Source organism: Neoarius graeffei, chromosome 10 (genome assembly GCF_027579695.1).
Source record: "Neoarius graeffei isolate fNeoGra1 chromosome 10, fNeoGra1.pri, whole genome shotgun sequence".
Classification (NCBI taxonomy): domain Eukaryota; kingdom Metazoa; phylum Chordata; class Actinopteri; order Siluriformes; family Ariidae; genus Neoarius; species Neoarius graeffei.
The window spans coordinates 8,033,833-8,055,950 of record NC_083578.1 but is presented as its reverse complement, the minus strand read 5'-3'; the positions used below and the strand labels follow the sequence as shown (position 1 = coordinate 8,055,950).

Genomic DNA, 22,118 nt, shown 5'->3' with positions numbered 1-22,118 from the left:
GTACTACACACTATTGCTATATACTACACACTACCACTACACACTATCACTACAGACTATGGCTACGTACTACACACTATTGCTATACATTATCACTACAGACTATGGCTACACATTACACACTATTGCTATATACACTATCACTACACACTATACACTACCACTACATACTATCACTACAGACTATCGCTACGTACTACACACTATTGCTACACACTATACACTACCACTACACACTATCACTACACACTACTGCTGTACACTATATACTACCGCTACACACTATGACTACACACTATGGCTATACACTATACGCACTATTGCTATATCCTATACACTACTGCTACACACTACCACTATACACTACCGCTACACACTGTCACTACTGCTACACACTATCACTACATCTATATACTATACCGCTACACACTATCACTACACACTATCGCTATACACTACCACTATATTCACAATGTCAAGTGTGAGTTTATATGTGCAAATTAAACTGCACCTTCACTTTTTTCACATGATGTATGTGATTTTTCCATAAAGATCCTTTCCCGTTCCTGGATTGTCCTGCTCTTTACTGTTTAATACCAATTCAACACAGCTGATTAGAGACACAAAAAAAATGCACATTTTTAAGGAGAACTTATTCAGCACTGCAGGCTCACTTTGCAAAATTACCAAACTAGTAAATGCTTTCATTTTTGTCCAAAACTGCACTGGATTTAATTATAAAATCAGTAGGCGAAAACATCAAGCAACTGTTTATCTCTATTTGTAATTAAGCACATTCCATCAGCACTAATCCCAGCCTTGGAGATTCCTGAGTGTATTTCAGTGTATTTCATTCTAGAAATGCTTTTGAAATGTAGCAGCTGGAACAAAACGGAGCATAAGGTTTATTCCTACATGATTCATTTTTCACATGACAATCCTGCATCAAAACCTAGACGAGACGATGATGTGAGATGGTCTTTCTGACATGCTCTGGTTGCCAAATGCTCATTTCTTCACAGTTTAAAAAGTAAAACCTATTGACAGAACTGATGAAACTACTAAATATTTTAACTTTCTCGTCAAATGGTACTGGATTTGATTATAAAATCAGTGGACAAAATCAAGTAAATGTTTAACTCGTAGGTTTTTTTTTTTCTTTTCACATCTGTTTGATTCCTGCCAGATTGGTGGAGAACATTTTGAAATGTAGGAGCTTGAAAACAAAATGGAATCATTTCACAGATCCATAATGCAGGCGTCCTGCGTTTCTGAGCCACTGGGATTCGGAATTTGGCGATGTGAAGGAAGAAGCACAGAGTTAATGATGCTGAGTGCTCGCCTTAGCTCTCGCCTTAACTAGAGCTCTGTCGAAGAAGGAAAACAGGACGAGGGAAAATAATCAGGGCCTAGGCCTCTCTCCAGCCTGGCCCTTCAACATATTAAAGTCACTCACATACACTTTCTGCAGCGCTGTTTATGAATGTGTGTGTGTGTGTGTGTGTGTGTGTGTGTGTGTGTGTGTGTGGTGCACGGAGAATAGACCAGTGTTTCTCAGGCTTAGGCTTTTTCTGACAACTCATTAGCTTTAATTTGGCTGATGGATCTGGATGTGGAGCTCAGGGCACTCGCAGACACAGAGAGCCCCCGAAGGAGAGAGAGAGAGAAAGAGAGAGAGAGAGAGAGAAGCTTAGCCTGGGATGATGCAAGGCAGATTCCTGCCCTTCTTAATGACTGCCGAGCAAAAGAAAACACATGCCGTGTGTGTGTGTGTGTGAGTGACTGACAGGTGTGTACCTCACCCGAGGGCAGAGAGGGAAATGAGCACTCAGTAGGTGTCAGCCTGTCTATCTGGTCCCCCCATCCTCCTCCTACTTCTCTCTCTCTCTCTCTCCTTCACACTCACTCTCACTCACACACACACAGTTCCTAGATCTTATTGATACCACGACCAGGGCTAATTATGTACAGTCAGGAAAAGCTTGTATGAATGATATGGGTAAAGTGTTTTAGGGATGATGGAGAGAATGTGGCAGGATTATTAGCTTCCAACACACACACACTCTCTCTCTCTCTCTCTGATCCATTAACTACACAAAAATAAAAAATCAAGAATCCCAATGTCATGATGTGAAAACATTTATGTAACAAATAATTGAATCGTTTGGAAAAATAATCATCTGAAATATGAGTCATTTGTATAAAAGAATCAGACATGAAAATAAACAAATTTCTGAAAAAACATCTGGAAAAATCTAAATGATTCGCTGATAAATCACTCGGATGGGAGTCACATGGGAAAATAAATGAATCATTAGAAAAGAATCAGAACAAATCAAAACTATTCTTTATTTTTATTAACGTGATTTTCCCCCTTGAGTGATTCATTTATAAATAAACACATCATTGGGGGAAACAAACCTGAAAATTAATGACAACTGAAAAAAGATAAAAGGAAAAGAAATGAATTAAGTGTGAACTTAATTGAATATTAACTGAAAAAGTCATAAAAAATAAACAATTAGGGAAAAATGACTTCTGTAATAAATGTAATAAATCAATCTTTGAGGAGGAAAATGTGAAGAATCTAAAAACGTTTTTTTTTCCCCCATGTGAATCATGTGCTTATTGAAAAATTCTGGAAAGAAATAACTGGGATAAAAATTACATGAAAATAAACGAACAAATAGGAAGAAAATTCACGTGAGGGAAAAGAAACACATCCTAATGATTCATTTATTTTCAGAGGTGACTTTTCTTGCCCAGTGATTCATTTATTGAAAGCCCATGAAAATAAACAAATAATTGGAAAAACATCATGTGAACAGAAAATAAATTATTCTTGGAGGGAAAATCATCACGTGTGTATTACATGTGAAAAACACTTTCATTTTACACGTGAAAGTGATGTGCTGCATCTGCCCCACTCAGAGTGCTCAGTGTTTAGAGGAAACCAGAACACCATCCTTGGCACCAGAACCAGAACCCAGCATCTTCTTCATCTCCAAAGGCCTTTAAAAAAAAACAAGGAACCAGAGGAACCCGAAACGTCGTGGTGTTTTCCATTAATTGAAAATCCTAATGAGGTCCCTGGAGCTCCATGTGATTACTTCCATATTTAATTACAGCCAAGCCAGGGCAGGAGAGACACAGTAAAGGAGAGACAGACAGACAGACAGTCAGAGGGAGAGAAAGACAGAGAGAAACAGACAGAAAGAGAGACAGACAGATAGAGAGAAAGACACAGATAGACACCGAGAGAGAGAGAAAGACAGATAGACATTGAGAGAGACAGAAAGACAGAGGGAGACATAGAGAGAGACAGAGAAAGACAGACAGAGAGAGAGATAGACAGAGAGACAGACAAAGAGTCAGAGGGAGAGACAGAGAGAGACATAGATAGACAGAAAGAAAGACAGAAAGACACAGATAGACAGAGAGAGAGACAGATAGACAGAGAGAGGTAAAGACAGATAGACAGAGATAGAGAGAGAAGGAGACATAGAAAGAAAGACAGAGAAGGAGACAGAGAGAGAGAGACAGAGAGAGACAGAGAGGGAGACATAGAGAAACAGAGAGAGACAGACAGAGAGAGACAGACAGATAGAGATAAAGGCAGACAGACATTGAGAGAGAGACAGAGGGGGAGGGAGACAGAGAGAGAGATAGACAGATAGTCAGAGGGAGAGAAAAACAGAGAGAGAGACAGACAAATAGACAGTCAGAGGGAGAGAAAGACAGAGAGACACAGAAAGAGAGACAGACAGATAGAGATAAAGACAGATAGACATTGAGAGAGAGAGACAGAAAGACAGAAGGGGAGGGAGACAGAGAGAGATAGACAGTCAGAGGCAGAGAAAGACAGAGAGAGACACAGACAGAAAAAGAGACAGATAGGTAGAGAGAAAGACATAGACATTGAGAGAGAGATAGACAGAGAGAGAGACATAGAGACTCACTGACCTGCTTTTTCACTTGTTGTTTTGGGACTCTGCATTCCAGGAAGGAACAGATGTCTATTATTTTTTATTTGTGTTTACTTTTTGGCAGGAAATTTTGCTGCTCTGGCACAGCTGTTTATTTTCCAGTGAGGTTCAGACCATTAAAGATTTAAATCCTCCCAAATATCAAGATAATAAAGAAAAAAAAAGACCAGTGAAAAAGAACAAGTGTGAACACTCACATTTTCACTCAAACCATGAATTTATTTCACACATGATTTTAACATTAATTATTTCTCCACATGTACTGATGATTTTTTTCATAACTCCTTTCTTTCTACAATCATTTTCTCAAATATAGTGCACGTGATTTAATTTTTCAGGTGTTTTTTTTTAATCAGTTATAATTTATGTTCACATTCATTTCTTCATTAATCCTATAATTTTAGTTCTCTAAGATTAATTATTTCAGATTTTCCCATGCAGTGGATGAGTTCACAAGATTTTAATCATGATTTTTTTTCCCCACCATATTGTTCATGTGAGCTCAGAGAACATGTTAACATTTCAGATCTTTAACATGCTGAAATCCACCCTCACCTGTTTTTTTAAATTTATTTTAAAAAAAAAACACCTTTATTTAACCAGATAGTCTCTTAAGATGTGTTTTGTAAATGATTCCGGTCCAAAGTGGCCTCCACATGACACTCAGAATAAAACATCCACCAAGTACAGTGGTGCTTGAAAGTTTGTGAACCCTTTAGAATTTTCTATATTTCTGCATAAATATGACCTAAAACATCATCAGATTTTCACACAAGTCCTAAAAGTAGATAAAGAGAACCCAGTTAAACAAATGAGACAAAAATATTAGACTTGGTCATTTATTTACTGAGGAAAATGATCCAATATTACATATCTGTGAGTGGCAAAAGTATGTGAACCTTTGCTTTCAGTATCTGGTGTGACCCCCTTGTGCAGCAATAACTGCAACTAAACGTTTGCGGTAACTGTTGATCAGTCCTGCACACCGGCTTGGAGGAATTTTAGCCCGTTCCTCCATACAGAACAGCTTCAACTCTGGGATGTTGGTGGGTTTCCTCACATGAACTGCTCGCTTCAGGTCCTTCCACAACATTTCCATTGGATTAAGGTCAGGACTTTGACTTGGCCATTCCAAAACATTAACTTTATTCTTCTTTAACCATTCTTTCATAGAACGACTTGTGTGCTTAGGGTTATTGTTTTGCTGCATGACCCACCTTCTCTTGAGATTCACTTCATGGACAGATGTCCTGACATTTTCCTTTAGAATTCGCTGGTAGAATTCAGAATTCATTGTTCCATCAATGATGACAAGCCGTCCTGGCCCAGATGCAGCAAAACAGGCCCAAACCATGATACTACCACCACCATGTTTCACAGATGGGATAAGGTTCTTATGCTGGAATGCAGTGTTTTCCTTTCTCCAAACATAACGCTTCTCATTTAAACCAAAAAGTTCTATTTTGGTCTCATCTGTCCACAAAACATTTTTCCAATAGCCTTCTGGTTTGTCCACATGATCTTTAGCAAAATGCAGATGAGCAGCAATGTTCTTTTTGGAGAGCAGTGGCTTTCTCCTTGCAACCCTGCCATGCACACCATTGTTGTGTTCTCCTGATGGTGGACTCATGAACATTAACATTAGCCAATGTGAGAGAGGCCTTCAGTTGCTTAGAAGTTACCCTGGGGTCCTTTGTGACCTCGCTGACTATTACACGCCTTGCTCTTGGAGTGATCTTTGTTGGTCGACCACTCCTGGGGAGGGTAACAATGGTCTTGAATTTCCTCCATTTGTACACAATCTGTCTGACTGTGGATTGGTGGACTCCAAACTCTTTAGAGATGGTTTTGTAACCTTTTCCAGCCTGATGAGAATCAACAACGCTTTTTCTGAGGTCCTCAGAAATCTCCTTTGTTCATGCCATGATACACTTCCACAAACATGTTGTGAAGATCAGACTTTGATAGATCCCTGATCTTTAAATAAAACAGGGTGCCCACTCACACCTGATTGTCATCCCATTGATTGAAAATACCTGACTCTAATTTCACCTTCAAATTAACTGCTAATCCTAGAGGTTCACATACTTTTGTCACTCACAGATATGTAATATTGGATCATTTTCCTCAATAAATAAATGACCAAGTATAATATTTGTGTCTCATTTGTTTAACTGGGTTCTCTTTATCTACTTTTAGGACTTGTGTGAAAATCTGATGATGTTTTGGGTCATATTTATGCAGAAATATAAAAAATTCTAAAGGGTTCACAAACTTTAAAGCACCACTGTATATGTACAGTAATTTAACACATTATTCATGTAATCACATGTGAAAGGTACAGGATGTGAAAGTCCAGATCTTTTTGCTGTGTTCTAGTCTTCTTCTTCTTCCAAAAAAGTTCAGGCCACTTTTTGGTGTATTATCGAACTTGTACACGGTGCAGGTTAATTATCAAGAGATTAATTATCAAGTTAATTATCAGTCATCCATTTTCACAGGTTAAGAAGTGAACTCCATCTTAAATGTCTAACAGTCGCAAGGTTCTTCTTTGCCTCTAAAATGTATACGATTCTGTTCTGATGCCTTCTTTGAGCTTTCGTCCTTCAGGCTTTCAGTCAAAAATCGATCATCTCTGCACGACTTTTTGAAGACATCAGGATTTTTAATTAACGTGCTCAGAGGATTCAAGGCACACAGGGTAATTTGAGATATGAAAGTTGGTAGAATGTACTTAATGTAAAGAAAGGAGTAAAAACAAGTTTGATGATTGTGTGTGTGCATGCGCTAGTGACAGTGATAGAGTTGTACAACACCGAATCAATAAGTGACAAACAAGGATGTTTCATTCAGTCAGCAAATACAGTGGGCTCCATTCGTCTCGTCCTCGGCTGATATTACTTTAAAGATTATGTAAGGAATGAAACTCGACAGGATGGTGTGATGAAGCGGAGTTACTGTTACCACACAGAAGTTGATTATTTTCCCTGTAGCAGCATGTCCTGGATTGTTTTTATTGCTCTTGTACCACAGCAAGCTGCCATCAAGTAACTTTATATTTATTAAACACCACCACCACGTCATACTTTACCCATTTATAAATCAATCACTTACATTATAGCAGCTATAAACAGTCCTTCCATCACCAGCCTGTATTCCCCCTCCTCTCGAAGACCAAAAAAATATATATATACATACACACACACAGCTTGTCATGTTACCGAGAAACAAGTTACAGCTTTACCTTTGAGAAGTGCCGACACTGGAGCCTCCTTTTATAAAAGTTAAATAGACATCTCTGAAAACATTAACGATTACGCACTTTTAAAATCCGTTTCACAGGGAGAGTCCGATGTACAAGCCCCTTTGAATGAGCTGTTACTATAGAAACAATAACCTACTAGAAAGTACACATTATAGATAATTATTATACATACAGGATACTTTTTTGATGGAATAAAAACCATGTGTTCTATTCCCTTCTAGCAGGTTTCATTCATTTGGTTTGACAGCATGTACAACCCCGATTCCAAAAAAGTTGGGACAAAGTACAAATTGTAAAGAAAAACGGAATGCAATAATTTACAAATCTCAAAAACTGATATTGTATTCACAATAGAACATAGACAACATATCAAATGTCGAAAGTGAGACATTTTGAAATTTCATGCCAAATATTGGCTCATTTGAAATTTCATGACAGCAACACATCTCAAAAAAGTTGGGACGGGGCAATAAGAGGCTGGAAAAGTTAAAGGTACAAAAAAGGAACAGCTGGAGGACCAAATTGCAACTCATTAGGTCAATTGGCAATAGGTCATTAACATGACTGGGTATAAAAAGAGCATCTTGGAGTGGCAGCGGCTCTCAGAAGTAAAGATGGGAAGAGGATCACCAATCCCCCTAATTCTGCACCGACAAATAGTGGAGCAATATCAGAAAGGAGTTCGACAGTGTAAAATTGCAAAGAGTTTGAACATATCATCATCTACAGTGCATAATATCATCAAAAGATTCAGAGAATCTGGAAGAATCTCTGTGCGTAAGGGTCAAGGCCGGAAAACCATACTGGGTGCCCGTGATCTTCGGGCCCTTAGACGGCACTGCATCACATACAGGCATGCTTCTGTATTGGAAATCACAAAATGGGCTCAGGAATATTTCCAGAGAACATTATCTGTGAACACAATTCACCGTGCCATCCGCCGTTGCCAGCTAAAACTCTATAGTTCAAAGAAGAAGCCGTATCTAAATGTGATCCAGAAGCGCAGATGTCTTCTCTGGGCCAAGGCTCATTTAAAATGGACTGTGGCAAAGTGGAAAACTGTTCTGTGGTCAGACGAATCAAAATTTGAAGTTCTTTATGGAAATCAGGGCTGCCGTGTCATTCGGACTAAAGAGGAGAAGGACGACCTGAGCTGTTATCAGCGCTCAGTTCAGAAGCCTGCATCTCTGAGGGTATGGGGTTGCATTAGTGCGTGTGGCATGGGCAGCTTACACATCTGGAAAGACACCATCAATGCTGAAAGGTATATCCAGGTTCTAGAGCAACATATGCTCTCATCCAGACGATGTCTCTTTCAGGGAAGACCTTGCATTTTCCAACATGACAACGCCAAACCACATACTGCATCAATTACAGCATCATGGCTGCGTAGAAGAAGGGTCCGGGTACTGAACTGGCCAGCCTGCAGTCCAGATCTTTCACCCATAGAAAACATTTGGCGCATCATAAAACGGAAGATACGACAAAAAAGGCCTAAGACAGTTGAGCAACGAGAATCCTACATTAGACAAGAATGGGTTAACATTCCTATCCCTAAACTTGAGCAACTTGTCTCCTCAGTCCCCAGACGTTTACAGACTGTTGTAAAGAGAAAAGGGGATGTCTCACAGTGGTAAACATGGCCTTGTCCCAACTTTTTTGAGATGTGTCGTTGTCATGAAATTTAAAATCACCTAATTTTTCTCTTTAAATGATACATTTTCTCAGTTTAAACATTTGATATGTCATCTATGTTCTATTCTGAATAAAATATGGAATTTTGAAACTTCCACATCATTGCATTCCGTTTTTATTTACAATTTGTACTTTGTCCCAACTTTTTTGGAATTGGGGTTGTAATATTGTTAGCATATCGCTCATCCTACCTCTATTACATCACTCTACCCAATGGAGAATGATGTTGAATATGGTTTACGATATTGCATGGTTATCAAGACATGACGTCAAATGTTGGGAGACGTAAAGCTTCCGCGCTAGCAAGTGAGCGACGATTTGTAAACAAACATGGCCGCCAGGTTTTCTTCGTTAAATATAGATGATTTTGAGAGAATTTTGAAATAGAAAGACGCGTTGAACCAGGCTTGTAGTACTCGAGTCCGACTTGTGCCCTAATTTTAAGGACTCGTGCATTAACTGCATTCGGACTTGTAAACTGGAGACGAGGACTCCGATTTCTTTATTTTTTGTAACATGCCATAAATAATTTGGCATATTTATATCCACATTAATTTTTATACTAATTTTGTGCAAGAGCGTCACATCTGCGCGCATCAGATACTCTCGGGTGCGCTTCAGACAGCACGTGCGCCATAAATGACTTGCACCAGTACAGGATTAAGGTGCAATCAGCATGCAGATATAAAAACTGTGAACACGCACTTACTTTGCGAAGTATTGAGTTGCGTTGTTGATACATTACCAAGCCTTATTTCCTTGTTTGGTTTCCTGATCCCTGATTTCCTGTTCGTGTCTCGCTCGACCTATCGCCTGTTTCACCGTTTTACGATTTTTCCTGCCGTTCTGGATTGTTTACCGTCTTCACTTGTATTAGTAAACACACCTTCTGCACTTACATCCATCTCTGACAGAATACTTCACACTCCCTGATAAAGAGAAGCACATTCATCTGTTCAGGAACAAACTAATGTTAATGGCGCTGAAACAGACACCGTGAAATGGTGCGGTCGGAGTCTTTTTCTTGGACTTGACCACTGGGGACTCGAGACTGGACTCAGACTCAGGGCTTTGAACCAGAATTTTTTCCTATTGGTTCGTTCCGAACAGAAACGGAATTTTAACGTTTCCGGTTTTGGGTTCCACCATTAAATAGACGTTCCCGAACCGGTTAGAACAAAAAAATTTCGTTCCCGGAGCGGTTAATTACGTTCCCTGTCAGTTGTTTAACAAATGGCTATAAAATTATGCCTCTGTCTCATCCAGCTTAAGCCAAATGCAGGCTAATTCTATTACAACCTTCATTAAATAAGACAAGAAATAATTCAAAACAATTATTTCAAATGTTGGCGATTTGGATTCTCAGTATGTCTTCCCATCTACACAAACAGAAAAAGTGCCAAAAATGAAAGATAATTCGTTTAGTGTGTTACCAAAGGCTAGTCAGGCCCTATGCATTGATACGCTAACAGAGGTTAACGTCATTTAATGTTCGCGAGCCTCTCATTATCGTGGACAAATATATTGATATCGTGTTTGAAATTGACGTTTTTGAATAACGATAGACTGCAATATTTACCTCTTATTTAAGATGTGGAGACGTGATAGTAGTCCACCCTCCCGCTCTCTCCATTCAGTCAGCGAACGTCACACAGGAAGTGAACCCCAGCGGGTCATAGAAACTTGCGCACGAGAAGAATGACTTTTTTATTTGTAGGCTATGGAAACTTTGAGGAACGAAATAAAAACCGGTATTAACCGGTTACCATTATTTTTAATAAGCGTTTCTGTTCCGGAACATAAAAAATAATAAAGTTTCTGGTTTCGTTTCTGTTCCATGTGAAATAGAAAAAGTTCCCGGTTTTCGTTCCTTGAATCGGTTCAAAGCCCTGCTCAGACTTGAGGTTTAGGGACTCGACTACAACACTGCGTTGAACACCCGAAAGGAACGTGCATGTATAATCATGGCTTTTTTTTGTGGTATATCAGACATATTTGATTGAGCTACTCGTCTCTGACTCGTTCAGTATAATGCTAGCTGAATGGAATATATATCTGATATACGACGAAAAAAAGCCAGACAATATTATTTAATGATTTGTTGCTTCGTTTGTCACATTGAATATTTTAAGCAGCCGTTAATAAATAACAGGAAGTGGAAAAGAGAAAAAACCCCAAAACACAACAGAAGGCATCCGTGTTCTAGAAACAATTTACAAGTTTTATTTATCAAGTTCACACACTTCAAAACTGGAGGGGTAGTCTCAAAAGCCTTCTAATAAGCGGCCTGTTCTAGGAATTAAACTTCAAAAACTACCATTAATTACATGTACGCTTTTAAGATTTTTTTTTTCCTTCTTGTCTTATTAAAGAAGTTTTTAATACAGGTAATAACTTTATACAAGGAGATTTTGCTGGATAACTGTATCAAATAAGAAACCAGTTCCAAAGTAGACTTTACAAAAAAATACACTTTCATAGAGAGACACAGAAAAGCAGGTGATCAAATATTGACCAATAATATTCATTTACTTTTCGCTTATTAAAAAAGTTAACCTGACGTCTGTGTGTGTGTGTGTGTGTGTGTGTGTGTGTGTGTGTGTGTGTGGGGTGGGGGGTGTTTTAAAAAAAAAAAAAGCAATGTACAGCATGTTTAAAGCAGAGAGAGGAGAGAGAGAACGTTGCTGTCGGCTCAGTCAGCTGATTTGGTTACCAAGGAGAGCGGCTGTGTCTGGAACAGGGCATGATGGGAGTGCAGGGCGGCCTGGTGGAACGGCGAGGGCGGAGACAAGAGAGAGGGGTGGAGGGAGGTGAAGGGGATTGGCCGAGAGAGGAGAGGCGGGGTCGACTGACTGCCTGAGGAGCTGATGGCGAGAGAGATGCTGGGGTGAGAGGAAGAGGAGGAAGATGAAGCAGGAACAGAAGAGGAGGATGAGGAAGGTTTGGAGATCAGAGAGAAGTGAGGGTGATGGCGCTCAGGTTTGGTGGTGAGCGACAGCGGCTGGGCCTGCTCCGAGTGAGTGGGGGCGGGCGCAGCGGGTGACGCCAGGGCGGCGGAGGGCGTGGCCGGGGAGTCCAGCATGCTGCCGTGAGAGGACGCCGGGCTGTCGATCATTTTCTCCTGAGGGAGGTACTGCACACAAGGCTTCTTACTCCGCGCTGAGTAATCTGCAGTCAGGAGCACAGAAACACCATTTAATACACAAACACAGGGTTTATATCCCCATCCCATCCCATCAATGCGGTATTTTCCGGAACACAGCGCTGTTGAATTCTGTATCAGCTCATTATCATAAAATATGTTATCGTTTCTATAGTAACAGCTCACTGATTTGGAGGATGCTACCGTACACACATACACAGCTTTAAGAATGCGTGTAACTGTAGAAACTCTGATGTTACGTTTTCCACTTATGGAAGGAGTCTCCAGTGTCGGAGCTTTGAAACAGTTGGAGAGAAATCTATAAGTTTTCTGACATGATAAAGGCTTAAGGACAGAACATTTTGTTATTTATAGCTGCAATACCATAAAAGAAATAACTTGTTTCACCGCCATTAAAACGTAACCATAAATGGTTAAAAAGTAAGACGCTGAATTGTTCTTTAATAAGTAAATCAACCAATTCTGTGCTTTAAGAGGAATAAAGCACTCGTGCTGTTGTTGGAAAATAATCTCCAGGGTCGTCACTGTTGCACGATCAGTTACACCTCATCACTGATTATTTTCCTATAACAGTACACCACGAAGTGTTTTATTCAATAAGCTTGGACACGGAAAACGGCAAAAAATTGCGCCACGTTTCTTCTGACGGTCATCGCGGATGATGTTAAAAAGCAGTAACGTGTGTATTAGTTTAGCTCGTAATAAAATTACACGGTATAATTCACAGCACGTGCTATAAATTTGTCTTCGAGTCCGGAAAATATGTTACAACACAGACATGTTCGATAAAACAAAACTCTGAGATGTAAAAGAAACAGATGAAGAGCTCAGAGACACCGAGTAGTGATTCTGTGACTCGACTGATGAAAAGCCAGACTGACTCTGCTAAACACTGCCTCAACAACACGGAATGGAGAGCGGTCAGTACGGCAGGTAACATCCCACACATTCACCCTGCTCGATGGATGGATGGATGGATGGATGGATGGATGGATGGATGGATGAACACGGAACAGATGGCGGCAACAACAACGCCGACAACGCCGACACTGCAGTCCCAGCATGGACGGGGACAGGATACGGATGGCGTTTATGATGGTGTGGAGTGATGGGGGCTGCTCCCTACCTGCCTGCGCTAGCACTGCACTTCATACGCTGCATGTCAGAGTGCAGGGAGGGGACAGCAGGTTAGTGGACAATGAGCTCTACTGATTATTATTAGAACTATGAGGATGTGTGATGTCACATGGTTAGTGCAAACATGGGGAGGAAATTCTTTCGTGGTACTTCATGCCAAGTGGAAATACACGACTTTTAAACTCTCAGAAGAACTCGCCACACTGCTCACACTATACATACAATAGGACTGCTTTGTGGATGTAGCTCTGTGCACACTACACTTGCAATTGCTCAAAAAATTCTAATTTGGCATAAGATATTTATATCTACATTAATTTTTAGACTAATTTTGTGCAAGAGAATGCACATTCACCTGTTCATACAGTGGTGCTTGAAAGTTCGTGAACCCTTTAGAATTTTCTACATTTCTGCATAAATATGACCTAAAACATCATCAGATTTTCACACAAGTCCTAAAAGTAGATAAAGAGAACCCAGTTAAACAAATGAGACAAAAATATTATACTCGGTCATTTATTTATTGAGGAAAATGATCCAATATTACATATCTATGAGTGGCAAAAGTATGTGAACCTCTAGGATTAGCAGTTAATTTGAAGGTGAAATTAGAGTCAGGTGTTTTCAATCAATGGGATGACAATCAGGTGTGAGTGGGCACCCTGTTTTATTTAAAGAACAGGGATCTATCAAAGTCTGATCTTCACAACACATGTTTGTGGAAGTGTATCATGGCACGAACAAAGGAGATTTCTGAGGACCTCAGAAAAAGCGTTGTTGATTCTCATCAGGCTGGAAAAGGTTACAAAACCATCTCTAAAGAGTTTGGACTCCACCAATCCACAGTCAGACAGATCGTGTACAAATGGAGGAAATTCAAGACTGTTGTTACCCTCCCCAGGAGTGGTCAACCAACAAAGATCACTCCAAGAGCAAGGTGTGTAATAGTCGGCGAGGTCACAAAGGACCCCAGGGTAACTTCTAAGCAACTGAAGGCTTCTCTCACATTGGCTAATGTTAATGTTCATGAGTCCACCATCAGGAGAACACTGAACAACAATGGTGTGCATGGCAGGGTTGCAAGGAGAAAGCCACTGCTCTCCAAAAAGAACATTGCTGCTCATCTGCAGTTTGCTAAAGATCACGTGGACAAGCCAGAAGGCTATTGGAAAAATGTTTTGTGGATGGATGAGACCAAAATAGAACTTTTTGGTTTAAATGAGAAGTGTTATGTTTGGAGAAAGGAAAACACTGCATTCCAGCATAAGAACCTTATCTCATCTGTGAAACATGGTGGTGGTAGTATCATGGTTTGGGCCCGTTTTGCTGCATCTGGCCCAGGACGGCTTGCCATCATTGATGGAACAATGAATTCTGAATTATACCAGCGAATTCTAAAGGAAAATGTCAGGACATCTGTCCATGAACTGAATCTCAAGAGAAGGTGGGTCATGCAGCAAGACAACGACCCTAAGCACACAAGTCGTTCTAGCAAAGAATGGTTAAAGAAGAATAAAGTTCATGTTTTGGAATGGCCAAGTCAAAGTCCTGACCTTAATCCAATGGAAATGTTGTGGAAGGACCTGAAGCGAGCAGTTCATGTGAGGAAACCCACCAACATCCCAGAGTTGAAGCTGTTCTGTACGGAGGAACGGGCTAAAATTCCTCCAAGCCGGTGTGCAGGACTGATCAACAGTTACCGCAAACGTTTAGTTGCAGTTATTGCTGCACAAGGGGGTCACACCAGATACTGAAAGCAAAGGTTCACATACTTTTGCCACTCACAGATAAGTAATATTGGATAATTTTCCTCAATAAATAAATGACCAAGTGTAATATTTTTGTCTCATTTGTTTAACTGGGTTCCCTTTATCTACTTTTAGGACTTGTGTGAAAATCTGATGAAGTTTTAGGCCATATTTATGCAGAAATATAGAAAATTCTCAAGGGTTCACAAACTTTCAAGCACCACTGTATGTCATGTTCAGGAACAAACTAACGTTAACGGCGCTAAAACGCCTGGAAGGAACGTCACTAGGATTTTGTCCGCTTTGCTTACACAGACTTCTCATGCAGTGGGGGGGAGGGGGAAAAAAAAAAAAAGCACTGCTATGTGTTCCATACGTAGAAGAACTATCGAGGAGACGACGAGGACAACCTCGAACTTCGATCGCCATTTGGCAAGACTCCACCCAGAGAAGGAAGTGACACGCTATGTTCATTGCTCTGCTGATAGTGGGTGGGGCTTGTTTGCTAAGTGATGAACTAGCTAGTGTTAAACCCTCTCTCGTGTTATTTGGATCTGGATCAGTAGTGGACTCGACACTGAGGTTTAGTGACTCGACTATAACACTGCATAGGTGATAAACCGGATTCAGGGATCTGCTGCGCGTGAAAAGTGCATGCAATCGATTTCCTCTCGGATTCTTATTAAGAGCGTCTTGCACTACGAGGATTTCAAACATGCTTGAAAATATATAAAAACAGAGAAAATCATGTCGCTGAAGCTACTGCTCACACTACACAAGAGGTTGTCGCAGGGGGCTTGGGGGTGAGCGATGTTCTGCTTCAGGGGAAATTGGGGCTTCAAAAAAAAAAAAAAATCATGTAGTGTGCATTCAGCATTAAACCAGAGAACATTGTGGAATCACTACGTACTAAAGCTTTAACAGGACATTGCAACATAAGCTCCATCTACAGGATCTGTACTGCAGGTGTGATCACTACAGATAAGAATTTAGAAGTTTCCCCCTGTACTGCAAAAACTCTAAACCTACTCTAAATTGCTAAAATCTGGCAACAATAATAAATATTTCTATAAAACAAGTTAACGGTCAATTCTGCCCCATCAGAGACTATCAGAAGAAGAAGGAAAAAAAAAAATGCAAGGTTGTGCACTTCCTGTATAACCAAGCTCCTTTGTTACTATGAGTAAACATGCTGACATTCCTAGGTCACACATGCTACATATGAACAGAGATCAGGTTCATTAAGAAATAAAAGGGGAGTATCCTTTTAATAGATGCACAAAAATATTTAAGCTCAGAATAACTTCCATGTTGAAAAGCAACTTTTGTGGTTTGTGTGCGCGCACGTGCATGCTGCAGTAAAGGAAACACACCATTCCTGAAAGAACGAACGAGAGAGAAGAAAAAAAAAAGAAAAAACCCACCCCCCTCACCTTCTGCTGCTGAGTCGGCCTTGTTCTCTCTCTTCCTCTTCTTCCGCTTGCCCTTAAAGGGGGGGAGGAGGAGGAGAAGACGTGAAAACCATGTAACCACTAAAGTCACCACAGACAAGGTCATGTTACTGTATGAAGCTTTTTAATTACACATTTTTTCTGTGTCCAAAACAGGTCTTCAGGGATCCTTTTGGTTGAGGCCAATTTCATTTTTATTCTGTTATTATTATTATTATTATTATGTAGTTTGGCGTGTTTAGAGTTGAAGGCGTCTCCAATTTGCATATTCAGATAATGTAGATTTCCAGATGAGGCTAAAATGTCAGTTTCCTGGAACTGGAACATCAAGCAATTCCTCCCCCCCAACAATATCACAAAATAATAGTTTTCAAAACTGGGGACTTTAATGTCTCTGAAGTCTGGAACCTATTCCTAAGTACATAGTTACGACAAAATCATTTAACGAATCTATTGTACATCATGAACAGCTTTTGGTTTATGCCATCATTCGGACATAACTGTTGGATTTACGATGTTATGGTAACGATAAGTTGCTGGAGCATTATATGTACCGTAAAAAAGCTAATATAAGGGCAAGTTACAATTAGAACAAAACAAGAAGTCTATAATAATAATAATAATAATAAAGTCCAGAAAATATAGTCATATTGCAATTTAACAAGAGGCCATTTAGTCATATTGCGGAAAATTGCTAAGATGCACACTGTGTGCGCGTGCGTTTGTGTGTGTAGCTATGTGTCTTACGTAGTTATCTCGTGCAGACCAGCCGGGGTAGAGCTGAGAGTGAAGCTGCCGCTCTTTCCTGGCCAGCTCGTAGTATTTGGCCTGCTCTTCCCGAGACAGAGAGTGCCACTGCGAAGACAGAGTGATTCATCAGCCATCACACACACACACACAATTATACCATTAAAACTTACAATAAGGTTCACAATACATGTCTATTGATTTCACATTACTTGATGGAGGAAGATGTGTTCATTATGGCATGTTTTATTCTCCCTCTCTCTCACACACACACTTACTTACCCTCCTGCCTAGTATCTGATTGATAGCGGCGCTCTCTTTGAGCGTACACTCGGCCACTACTTTAGCCCTCATCTCCTTCATATACAGCATGAAGGCGTTCAGGGGCTTCTTAATGTGCGGCTTCTTCTCTTCCTCCTTCTTTGCTGGCCCTGGAGACTTCCTGCTTCAAACAGAAACAACAGCTTTGTCACCCTGTGTGTGAGAGACAGTTGTGAGCTGGTAGACACAACACTGATAAAGTGAAGGAAGCTCACAAAAATAACATGGAGGGGGTGGATGGGGGAGAAGAGTCAGTTTTGAGCGAGTTTTCCAAACAAAATTAAATAGAGAGAACACCTGCATGTGCGATCCATTTTCCATGAGCAAAGTAAGAATAACAACCACCGCGGGGCACTTTACAATTTAACGTTTTACATCTGGCTTTGATTTTACCAGCCAAACTCAAATCCTGAGTAAAATTTGAATGTGATACTTGTTTTTATTTATTGATTATTTATTTAAAGCTACACACAGTTCGTGATGCCCAGTAACCTGGCCGCTTTCATTTTCACCCTCACCTTGTTGAAATAAAAATTTGCTAATTTTATTCGATTTTTAAAACAATAATTCTCATCTTATTTGCACAGCGTCACATAAATCCATGGTTCTCAAATTGGTGTGCTCGATTTTATTATATTTATTTAGAGCAGTTAAAGGTGTCTCGGAATCCAAAAAGTTTGTGAGCTCCTGATAAACAACTTGAGATGCTGATAAACGGACATCGCTCACAAGCCTAAAATGATCAATTTTGCTAAACAAGAACTGACTGTTCTCACCACATCAGTGGAAACTACTGTGTGTGTGTTTTTTTTCCGTGTAAGGTTTAAAACTCCTTCTCCTGGACGTTTTTGTAGGCATGTACACTCACGTGTGCGCGGCGGGGCTCAGCTCTCCATTGGGTTCCTGTTTGATGGCAGGAGAGACTATAGCAGGGTGAGGGATTCCTGTCTGATGAAGGCTGTGAGGATGATGAGGCACAACGTGAGGAGGAAAACGGCTTGACACCAGACTAGAGAGAGAGAGAGAAAACACATATCTGATAAAGGTCCCAGATTGTGTTCCATTTAGTTCACAGCTCCCTAGGTAGGCAGCCTCTTTGGGCAGCAATTACACTCCCAACATAAAAGCTGTTCCACTTGGAAGGCCGTGACGATCTTCCGGTTTTCTGGCAATTTCCTCTATGTGTACAGTACAACTCTGTTCACTTTATATATAAAAGTTTCAACGAAATGGCCGAGCAAGCCGACTCCAATGTGTTTACAAATGAAAATGAACTGCTTGCTTTGTATGTTAGGTGCTACTTTATGGAACATTTATAGATTAGCTTACTTGGGGTGGGGGTGTCATCTGGAAGACAGCTCGTAAACTAGCGAGTGATGATGAATAAATTAACTTGAGGATTAAACAGTTTTCCGGAATGCAATGCATGCTAAGATTCCTGGTTTAAAAGGCTGCCTAGAGACATGCACCGTCAGTATGCAGCGTCCTTCAGTGTTTACACACTGGGTCTGATCCGAGAATGTCTCACACACACAATCCATAATATTCCTGGTCCACTTTGACAGCTTTTTTTTTTTGGTGAGCCTCTTAATGATGTGTCTAGACTAAACACACACCTTTTCATTCATATTTCACAAGTAGCCCAAATAAAGACGCTCTCAAAGGAACCATTATGAGTCCTGCTACAGGCAAAGTGCCGAGTATGCAGTTACCCTGGAAACCAAGAAGAACTCGACACCTGAGACCATTTTCCACATACATGCATGCGCGCACACCTTTCCGGAAAAAAAAAAAAAAACAAACCACAGAAACCACTTCCTCCAGTGGGCTGAATAGGACACCTTTTAGATAGCGACAGTGAGGGTTTGCTATCGAGCACAATGGGGCATTATCGCTAATCACTCCGGTGGGGGGGGGGGGAGCACACCTTTGACTAACCATTGTTTTCTGCAACAGCTGTACGAACAAGTTTGGAATCCAAGAGTCTAATCGAACAGCGGTGCTGAAACCGTCAGGGTAACCGATGAAAGCACTTAATAGAAGCACTTTTTTTGTTGTTAAGAAACTGATTTGTGAAGTTAAGTAATCTCTAGGTGAGGGCTCATCAACTGCCAAACTCAGAAAAATACAAGGGTGAGTCAAATTAAACTTTTTTTTTTTTTGCATTCTTTATTGCACAGCTTAAGTGTCTGGATCTCCTCTAGAAATAAAAATGGATTCAATTATAATTTATGTTGCACGTTTAAGGTTTTCATTTAACTCCCTCATATTTTAGCAAACCAAACTGGCAAAAAAAAAAAAGTTACAAAAACAGTGCCGATAAACAGAGGAAAATCAAGGAAGGAAGGGGAAAAAACAAACAATCCACCAAACAAACCCATCTGTAACTCAGTGACGACTAGTTTTCTGAACATGAGCTAGACCAGTTGCTGTTACAGATCCTCTGCCACTTTTGCACAGTTTTCATCTTCATTTATTACAAGTCTTGTTTTTGCTATCTTTCTATAACGTGTCCAAAAATCACAGGTGTTTTAGAGACTAGCTACAGGACTAGGGACATTAATTGCACTCAATAAGTGAACTAACATGGTGAGTAATTCAATGGTGATGATTCTCTTGGTGTCGTGCTCATAACCGATGCACCTCATCTGTTCAGAGTGCATGCCACTAGTTAAAGTGCTAATGTGAAGCACTACTACGAACACACTTCCTGAAATTTGTCTTTAAAGCTAATCCTTAGCTATTAAGCCATAATACTAGCAGTTATCACGATTCAGCTATGTAAAATCACTTATTGTGACATTTAAAAGCAAGTAAGGCAGGGTGATATGATTTTTTTTTTTTGACATCATGATACTTAAATTTGGACAATACACAAAATACATCACGCAGAATTTAATTAACAAAATCACCAGAAAACCAGAAATGTTTTCTTAAAACTGGAAAACAAGAGGACTGGGGATGTTTGAAATGGCTACCAAAATGAAATTCTAACAAAAACTTAACCAAAGATCTCGCAGAAAAGTGTGACGTAATTTATCATGATATTAATATGTGACATTATACAGTTGTATCATCCAGCCCTGTAAAAAATACATTTTGTGAAAGTAGATCGTCACGGCTAATCCAAGCAAAACCATTATACACTATCTCTCTCTCTCACACACACACACCTGGACATGGAGGCATTCATAGCGAGTGCTGGGTACGGGTGGCGGAAACCTCCTGGAGGAATGGAGTACATGGGCTGTGCTTGTCTGAAAGAAGGAGAATTACTAAGATTACGATTATTATAAAAGTTACCTATTTAATACAAAATTATTTTGTGTGTGTGAGTGAGTGTGAGAGGTGTACTCACTGTGGGACAAGCCAGCCCAGAGGGTGAGGGATCTGCCCCACAGCCCCTGGAGAGAGGGGGTAATATGGAGACAGCTCAGAGGGGTGGGGGGTCCGTGGGATACCTGAAGAATAAGCTGCAGTCTTAGAACAGACAGGAAATGGACATGTGTGTTTTTTTTTTTTTTGTGTGTGTGTGTGTGTGTGTGTGTGTGTATTCTCAGTACCTGTCTTAGGGTCCAGGATCTCTGGAGAGAGGTGTGCAGGTGGCGTCGCTGGAGGAAAGTGATCATTACTGTAGGTGATGAGGGGGGTCAGCGGGTGCATGTGAGCATGCTGCACCACAGGAACCTTATTAGACTGAGAGAGAGAGAGAGAGAGAGAGGGAGAGAGAGAGAGAGAAGAATAAAAACAAATTACTGGGTGGATCAGTGTTTACTATTGCAGTATATATCCAGATGTGGCAGGTGGGTGTGGGTGGGCATGCAGTAGCACAATGTCTGGGGGGGGACACAAGACCCTGTGATGCAATCTGGCTCAACCCCCAAAAAACAACATTTTAAATGGTAGTCTGTGCCAAAAAGGTTCACACCCACCACTAATGTGCACGCACACACCCAAAAAGTGTATCAGCATGTACATGTTTGCACAGCACAGGAGTAAGACAGTAGTGTGTGTGCTTGGGTGAAAAGACAAAAGTAGACGCCGTCTGTCATCACTTGTATTCCGTCTCATTAATGGAGGTCCTACTTTATGTGGAACTTGCCAGAACTTGTTACAAACCAGAGTGTTACATTACAAAAAAACATGTACTACACTGTTTAATGTAAGATGAGAGGCAGGACATCAGGTCAGCTCCTCCAATTTATTTTTCAGATGGAGTTCTTGGACAAATTGCTTACTTTAAAAAAACAAACCAAAAATAAAACACACACACACACACACACACACACACACACACACACACACACACACACACACACACAAAACCCACCCCAAGACAAGCCTGTCAGCTTACTAACTTTATAACCTGACCAAAGTGAAACACCGTAAATATAAATATTAAATTCTACTCTAGACATATTACACTGGATGACTACAGAATGTCATTTTACAGGAAAGTAAATCAACAATGCCGTCACTGAAAAACCTGGAAAACCAAACAGCACCATGTCATGTTACCGAACAAAGTGTAAATTCCTGTCCTGAAGATGTTGGAGAATGTAACATTACAGGTTTACCTCGTACACCAGAGACTCCTTCCATAAA

The 22,118-nt window shown here is 40.4% G+C and overlaps 1 protein-coding gene across 1 annotated transcript in view; it reads right to left on the bottom strand.

Moving 5' to 3' along the window:
• Positions 1 to 11,146: 11,146 nt before the first annotated feature.
• tcf7l1b (transcription factor 7 like 1b) overlaps positions 11,147 to 22,118 on the bottom strand; it is a 49,922-nt gene continuing 38,950 nt past the window's right edge. Inside the window, exons 5-12 of the mRNA XM_060931193.1 lie at positions 21,077 to 21,209; positions 20,872 to 20,974; positions 20,687 to 20,770; positions 18,382 to 18,522; positions 17,475 to 17,634; positions 17,193 to 17,300; positions 16,428 to 16,479; positions 11,147 to 12,114 (exon numbers count right to left, since the gene is read on the bottom strand). Of these exons, the coding sequence (XP_060787176.1) occupies positions 11,639 to 12,114; positions 16,428 to 16,479; positions 17,193 to 17,300; positions 17,475 to 17,634; positions 18,382 to 18,522; positions 20,687 to 20,770; positions 20,872 to 20,974; positions 21,077 to 21,209 (1,257 nt within the window). The 3' untranslated portion in view covers positions 11,147 to 11,638. The remainder of the gene's footprint in view (positions 12,115 to 16,427; positions 16,480 to 17,192; positions 17,301 to 17,474; positions 17,635 to 18,381; positions 18,523 to 20,686; positions 20,771 to 20,871; positions 20,975 to 21,076; positions 21,210 to 22,118) is intronic.